Genomic DNA, 7,683 nt, shown 5'->3' with positions numbered 1-7,683 from the left:
TTTCTTTTATCGTCTACGAGGATAAAGAAAGCTTTAAAAAGAGTTTGACGGCTGGAAAATAAAGTAAATGTTTGTACCTCATCCTACCATGCTGGAGTTTCCACTGAGGACTTTTTTTTCGCTTTATAAAATAATTTCAAATCTGAATTTAATTTTTCTTTTTCTTTTAAATTCCCACATCTCTAGCTTTTTCTTCACGGCCAGGATTTAATATGAAATGTTCCCAGTTTGGCCTTAAAGCAGACGCGTGTTTTTTTTCCTCCCTTTTTTTTTTTTTTAAAGACCTGCACTAAACTCGGTGCAATGGTTGGATTGAACTACCTAGATAAAGAAACAACTCGCTGATTGGTGAGGTGCCCGAGCCGGTCAGGACGCGAGCCAATGGGAGTGGAGGAAGGTGGGTGGGGAGGCGGAGGGGGAGAGAGAAAAAGGCGTCGAGTGTTTATTATAAAGGAGAAAATATTAATTCCCCCTCGCCGTGGGCCGTGACGTCAGTATAGGAAGTCATTGTAGAGCTACACTGAAGCGATTAGCAGCAAAAAGGGGGAGCCTGATGTCGAGGAGTCAGCCCTATGTATATCTCTCTATACGCCTCAACTTTTAACACAAAGTTCAATATCCAAACACAAAAAGGGACGTGGACTACGCAGACCCACACTTTGCTTTTTCGCATTTTCACTGAATGTAACTTCGTGGACCATAGGTTGTGTGAACCGCCTGTAAACGTGGATTTTGTCTCTCTCCGGGGTTTATTTCTCAGCTCTTTTTTAAAAAATTGATTTCATTTATTTAATTATTTTTTTCTAACTCCGAGTTAATTTTGCTGACTTTCTTGTGATTTGCGCGGAGGAGAAGCATCTCGCTGTTGTTATGAAGACTTCATCCGTCCTTTCTTAATATGGAAGGATCCAGCGGGTCGAGTTTTGGGATAGACACTATTTTATCCAGCGCGTCTAACTCTGGTAACCCTGTGCTAATGAACGGAGATTTTCGGCTCGACAGCAGGACAGCGGATTTCAGGAGCCAGGCGACCCCGTCGCCATGCTCGGAGATAGACACTGTGGGAACGGCTCCCTCGTCCCCCATCTCGGTCACCATGGAGCACGCCGCCGATCCGCATCTGGTCCAGGACAGCCTTCAGCATCACCACCATCACCACAACCAGCCGCAGAGTTTGCCGCTGTCGCCTCAGCAGCAGCAGCAGCTCGCCGGGGCCGGCTGCGCCCCGAGGACTGCCACCTCCTCCTTTTTAATCAAAGACATTTTAGGCGACAGCAAACCCCTGGCTGCCTGCGCACCTTACAGCACCAGTGTATCCTCACCCCATCACACACCAAAACCAGAAAGTGCCACGGCTCCGGACGGCTTCAGGCCCAAGCTGGAAGAAGACGAGAACAGAAGCAAGTTGGACAAAAGAGACGACATTCAGATCGAAATGAAATGCAAGGGTAAGAGCTCGTCATACTAGCAGGCTTGTTAAATTCACATTTTCAATACAGTAGAGTTCAGGATGAGCCAGGGACTCAATAATAATAATAATAATAATAATAATAATGATAATACTACTACTACTAATAATAATGATAATAATAATAGCGCTCGTTGTCTTAGTTCCAGCTTCCTTTATTAGTCTAATAGATGTGAAAACAGATGTATGCCTGGTGATTCTCCCCGTGCGCGGGGCCTCCCTAGTGGGTCAATTAGAGAGATTATTGTTCTTCCTGGAGGGGGGATTATGGAGCACTGAAACACAACTACAAATAGAGATGGATTGATATATTGATTTCTCGTTTTCTGATAGAAAAAAAGAAATATTCAGGTATCAAATGCAGACGTTTCTTTTATTGCTGTCTTCTTGCCTCACGTGTGGCTGAAGGAAGTATTTGTACAAAGTTGGTCAAAGTTTGAGTGGAGGTGACGCACGCACGCCTCTGCGAGGTTATTATTCGAGTGTCGGTGTTGGGAGGAAGACTTTAAAAAAAAAGTTGGTGTGTGAAGAAAATTTCCAGCAGGCCTTTTATGGTTAACCACAATTCATCCGCCTTGCTCTGCGCCTATAGGGACTAAAGAAGAGGGTGACCGGGAAATCTCCAGTAGCAGAGACAGTCCGCCGGTGCGCACGAAAAAACCTCGCAAAGCACGGACAGCCTTTACCGACCACCAGCTCAACCAGCTTGAGAGGAGCTTTGAGCGACAAAAATACCTCAGCGTGCAGGACCGCATGGACCTGGCCGCGGCTCTCAACCTGACAGACACACAAGTCAAGACCTGGTACCAAAACAGACGGTAAGCGGCCATCATTTTTAATAACTGCTGCAGACACAACGAGCGAGACGAGGTCAAACTGGGGAGCAAGAACCCCTTTTGGCTCTGTAAAACAAATGAATACAGCTGTTATATCGGCCAACACTGGGTATTTAAATCTAAAGATCGGCTTTGCAAGCACTTATGAAAATCAATCTGACTTATTAATTAATAGTTTTATTTTTTAAAAAGTGTTTTTCAGCCACTTGCAAAGATCTGCGTTGGTTATATTTTTGCGCTGCGTAATCTTAGCATTTCTAATCCACGTGAAGGGAGAAAATAAATTACACCACAAAAGAAAATGTATTTTAATTGATTTAATTGTCGTTCTAGCAAAAAAAATTGATTTTGATCATATTTCATTTTTATTCCGTTTAAACAGTCAAATAGAAAAATAAGCAAGCTTTATTTTCTGAATATTTGTGGACAAATGTGAGGCTGACATGATGACACGTTGATCAGGAGATGATGTGTAAAATCAGGAAGTGTATGTAATTTCGGACATTATAGATCATATGAAAATATATTATTTGTCTTTTTTATATTCAGTTTTGTAATCTTCATTAAGTCTTATTACATAAATTATTTCAACAATAATAAATTGGTGCATTTGTTTAATTACTGGAAGTGTCCTGATATATATTTTTCCTGCGCTATAAATATGGAACTTGTGCTTCTTACTGCTCTAGTCTTTCAGAGTTTCTAAAATAATCTCACTAAAAAGCCCTTTACATTTTATCCCGCTACCCTTCACAGTAAAACTTGATTTGAATTTGAAAGAATGTGCGTGCATTATATTTTTGTACAGGTGTGAGAAAAGTAGGTTTAGCTAAGTTTGGACTGAAGCGTATTTCCCCCATCTCTCTCTCTCTCGTTCTCTCTTTTGCCTAATTAAACCATAACCATATATTCGTGCCCGCAATAATTAGGCCTCTGCATACCAATTAAAGGGGCGTTTGGGAAATCAGCAAGAGAGCGAAGTGATTAAATAATTCATCTGTTGTATTTTGATTTCCAGGACGAAGTGGAAGAGGCAAACGGCGGTCGGATTAGAGCTCCTGGCTGAAGCAGGAAACTACTCGGCCTTACAGAGAATGTTCCCGTCGCCCTATTTCTACCACCCGAGCCTGCTGGGCACCGTGGACAGCACGACGGCAGCCGCGGCGGCCGCAGCCATGTACAGCAGTATGTACCGGACTCCTTCCTCGCCGCATCCCAGCCTCCAGAGACCTCTTGTCCCGAGGGTGCTCATTCATGGCCTTGGGCCGGGGGGTCAACCGGCACTAAACCCCATGTCTAACCCCATGCCCGGCACGCCGCACCCGCGGTAAAACGCAAAATTAAGACGCTAACCAGAAACCTGGTTGAACACGTGATGTGAGTAACTGCATCGGAACCACATTGCAGGACTTTTTCTCTCTACCCGACCCCCCCAAAAAGACACATTTAAAGACATTTTACAGAAGTAAAGGAGGTATTTAATATAGGCCCGAATAGCCTAAGTCCAGTCCTAAAGACTTTCTGTCCGGGCCCAGACACACCGCGAGGACTGCTCATGTCTGATTGTTTGTTTGTTTGTCTTTTGTACAAATACACTTACATTAGCAAATAAACTTATAAAGTTTATTAGATGGAGAAGAACTGAATGAATAAAGAAGTAATGATACTGATTGAATTGTAGAAGCTTTAATTCAAACTCGAGTCCAAATTAATTTCTTTTTAAACGCAAACCTTCATTCAAGAAGATGCAAAAGCCGGAGTCCAATTTTATTCATAAAGCACATTTAAAATAGCAACAGATTACAGAAGTTGTTTAAAATTTCCTTCTATTTTTTGACTGATAATCCCAGCAATTACATTAATCTGCGAAAGAACAGATATAAAAAAAAAGTTTTCATGTGCGCTTTTTCTATTACAATAATCGACCGCGCGCATTAATATTTTAACCTACCTCATCATAGCGGTGGATAACCAGCAGAATTTAAACACTTTTTAGCCTGACTTAATTTAAAGGTAAATAATTTGTTACAGGAACATATGGTCTTTAAATTGGGAGACACAGAACCGGTGATCACCGACTGGAGGTCAGTTTCCAACCCTTTATATTTGTGTTTACCAGCACATATGCATATGGATGCGCAGCAGCTGATTGGTGGTGAGATGAATGGTTTTGATGAGTTGGGTATACTGGGAATGTGGCCTTGGCTTAGCAGCTGTTCCCTGGGAGAACAGCAGACAATAAGCCTGAATTTCTCAGCGTGAACGATCAGTGCAGCAGGATCAGGACAAGAAGCCTGCAAGAAAAAAAAAAAGAAGAAAAAAAAAACTGCCGATAATCTGCACATTCTCAATAACCAATAGCCGCTAGTGAACTTACTTTCTGGAGGTTTTGTGGGGAAATAATCCAGTGACCTCAGAGCAGACTCTGTGTCATTGGAAGTTTTGCATTAGTCTTAAATCATCTGCAACGTTATGCATCAGTACTGAGTAAAAAATAATCTTAGAATGTTTTTACGGTAGGGAGCCGTGATTTTTTTTTGTTTGTTTTTTACACCCTTCCCGTTTCTCTGAATGTGTCTGTGCTGCGCTAATAGAAGCTGCTGCAGGAGCAAACCTGAAGATGTTCAACGCCGCTCTGAAATGAAATGTTAACGGAATACTTTGATTTTATTTAGCTTCATCTAAGCGCGCACTCTAGAGAATATGGCGAGGGGGCGCTTGGTGTGAATTAACGCCTCGGGGCCCGTTTGTTTGGGTTACTTATCTGGGCCAAATTGACCTTTGCTGCTGGAGTGCATGCAAACCTTCAGCAACCATAGCTTATATATTATTTTTCTTATATATATATATTTTATTTAGAGATAAAAACACATATTTTTACACATTTTGTTTCTGATAATTCCATTCTCGTCGGATTTGAAAGAAGTAGCCACAACATTCCAGCATTTAAATGCCAGTTCTCGCGTATTATATTCCTGTCTTCTAAGAAAAGCGCTCTCTCTCTCTCGCTCTCTCTCTCTCTCTCTCTCTCTCTCTCTCTCTCTCTCTCTCTCACACACACACACACACACACACACACACACACACACACACACACACACACACACACCATCTAATGCACGGACTCGCACATTAGTCAGCTTTGTCACTTTGCCAGTGGAAGCCGTAAACACAGGCTTAAGTTTAGCCGTTCCTTAATACTTTGAGCACATGTTAATGTTGCCTATTTAAGCCATCTGCCTGTCATTCACTCTGTGGACACCTCTCTCAGCCATTTAGAGGAAAAACAGTCCTGCTGGTTTCACCTTCGGCGTGCACGGCTGCACGCTAAAGGACTTACTCGACCAATTAAATTCGTGTTTTCCCATTTTAATCAAATTTCTGAGACAGGGCCGGGATTATTATGGACTCGAGTGTTCGGGGTGCAGTCACTTCTTGTGCACTGTAATTCGACTAAACACAGTGTCCGCTTTCATCAAAACTCGGGGTCTGTGGATTTTGGAGTGAAATCGCATCAGGCCGCAGAAGAAGCGTTTTGGAGAGCAGGCTGTTGGAGGATAAATCACTCCCTTCTCGGCCTTGTAAGCAATGATTGCGAAAACAACTTTAGCCTGTATCACCAACGCGGAAAAATATTAGACCACTGTATTGACCCTGCAGCTTTTTCCCATTACTGCGGTATAGTGCCGACGCATGTTGTTCATATGCATGACTTCAACAGCATTATTTATTTATTGCACTCTGCGGATGGGAGGGTTGGGGGTGTCGGCGGTTGTGGAGGCTGTTTCCAATTCATTAATAATAAGCTAAGCCATACAGAAGCGCAGAATTAATAGCCTCCGACTATCTTATACCATCGGTAATTTCTTGGCACTGCTTTAATCAGATTTTTGTATTTTTTATTTTAACAGTTGCTCCAGTTTAAAGCATTATTCGTTTTTTTGTTGTAAAATCTGTGGTAAATACAAGAATTTCTGCCCATTAAATATCAATTTAATGTCTCTCAAAAGTGTTCGGATAGATGGCGAAAAAAATATAGGCTAATATTGTTATTTAGACCGTGAATTCGCTTGTGAGGCCAAACAACGGACTTTTGGGCGAAGATGAGCAATACTTGAGGAAACACAATCACTGGTGGAAAAAAAAGGGCAGCAGACTTGAATAAAGAGGATTAGGCCTTTCTTTTACATGGCGCATATTATCCAGAACAGATGGGCTTTAGAGAGTCGTTTTCGTCTTCTTCTTGCCTCAAGGAACCTCGTTGGGCACTTTAATTGCCACTTTTTCCAACTGATGTAATGGTGGGATATCTTTTTCATTACAATAATGAGGTAACACTTGCTCTCCTTGGCCTCTCATTATCACAGCTCCTACATCACTCACTAAACACAAATTTAACCCCCCCCCCCCCCCCAGCCCCGCCTTCTTCAAAAAAAAAAAAAGGAAAAAAAAAGAAAAATCTTGATGGCTAAGATCTCTTACACAGGTAACATCTTGCTTCTTGTAGGCCACATTATCACCAACAGTTTCTGTTTTGTTAGAAGTAAAACATTTTTCATTATTTAAGAGCCTCCAGGAGAATCACATTCAAAAGGTGTAAATAATAGCTTCAGTTAGAAAAATGCATCATTGGGACTCACTGAGGGTCAGGCGCTGTGCTATTCAGAGACGTGCATGCATCAAGTTGGTGGTGCTTATAAATGGGTTTTTAGTCCAAAGCGCGCACACACACACACACACATACAGAAACATGGTCAGCTAGTGGCTTTATCCACTGATCAGCAAAATGCTTATATTTGAGTACAACTTCTTTAAGTAATTTGAAAAGCCAAACACTCTCCCAGTACTGTAGTATTATTTAGCAAATATGTGAGTATTAATTTAAAGGCTAAAATATCTACAGGTATCATGTAGTTTTACACAAGGTTGTGCTAGTCAGTCGAGCTGATTGTGAAGTTTAAACCTACTCGACCAGTATGCATTAAATAATTTCATAAAGCATAGAAAACAAAGTTCCTTAACTGCTTTTTACTGATCTAGTTATGAATATTTGACATTCTAGGGATGATTGAAAATGCACCTATTTTCCGAAAAGTTTTGCATAAAATGAATAAAAATCCATTTTATTTCAGCATCAATTAACAACTTAATTATTTTCTTAAGCGTTTATATATATATATATATATATATATATATATATATATATATATATTTATATATATATATATATATATATATATATATATATTTATATATATATATATATATATATATATATATATATATATATATATATATATATATATATATATATATATATATATATATATATTTATATATATATATATATATATTTATATATATATATATATATATATT

General features: G+C 40.3%; 1 protein-coding gene across 1 annotated transcript; it reads left to right on the top strand.

Moving 5' to 3' along the window:
* The first annotated feature begins 485 nt into the window (after positions 1–485).
* barhl2 (BarH-like homeobox 2) lies at positions 486–5,436 on the top strand. Its single transcript, XM_085151783.1, has 3 exons — positions 486–1,448; positions 2,061–2,286; positions 3,323–5,436. The coding sequence occupies exons 1-3, from the start codon at positions 899–901 to the stop codon at positions 3,633–3,635; spliced, it is 1,089 nt and encodes a 362-aa protein (XP_085007909.1). The 5' UTR covers positions 486–898; the 3' UTR covers positions 3,636–5,436.
* Positions 5,437–7,683: the final 2,247 nt, after the last annotated feature.

Source organism: Neolamprologus multifasciatus, chromosome 23 (assembly GCF_963576455.1).
Source record: "Neolamprologus multifasciatus chromosome 23, fNeoMul1.2, whole genome shotgun sequence".
In the NCBI taxonomy this organism is placed as follows: Eukaryota; Metazoa; Chordata; class Actinopteri; order Cichliformes; family Cichlidae; genus Neolamprologus; species Neolamprologus multifasciatus.
This window is presented reverse-complemented; position numbering and strand designations above follow the sequence as displayed.

Coding starts and splice junctions, on each gene's coding strand:
- barhl2 (XM_085151783.1), top strand. CDS start 899: ATGGAAGGATCCAGCGGGTCGAGTTTTGGGATAGACACTATTTTATCC. Junction 1,449..2,060: donor GATCGAAATGAAATGCAAGG/GTAAGAGCTCGT, acceptor CTGCGCCTATAG/GGACTAAAGAAGAGGGTGAC. Junction 2,287..3,322: donor ACCTGGTACCAAAACAGACG/GTAAGCGGCCAT, acceptor TTTGATTTCCAG/GACGAAGTGGAAGAGGCAAA.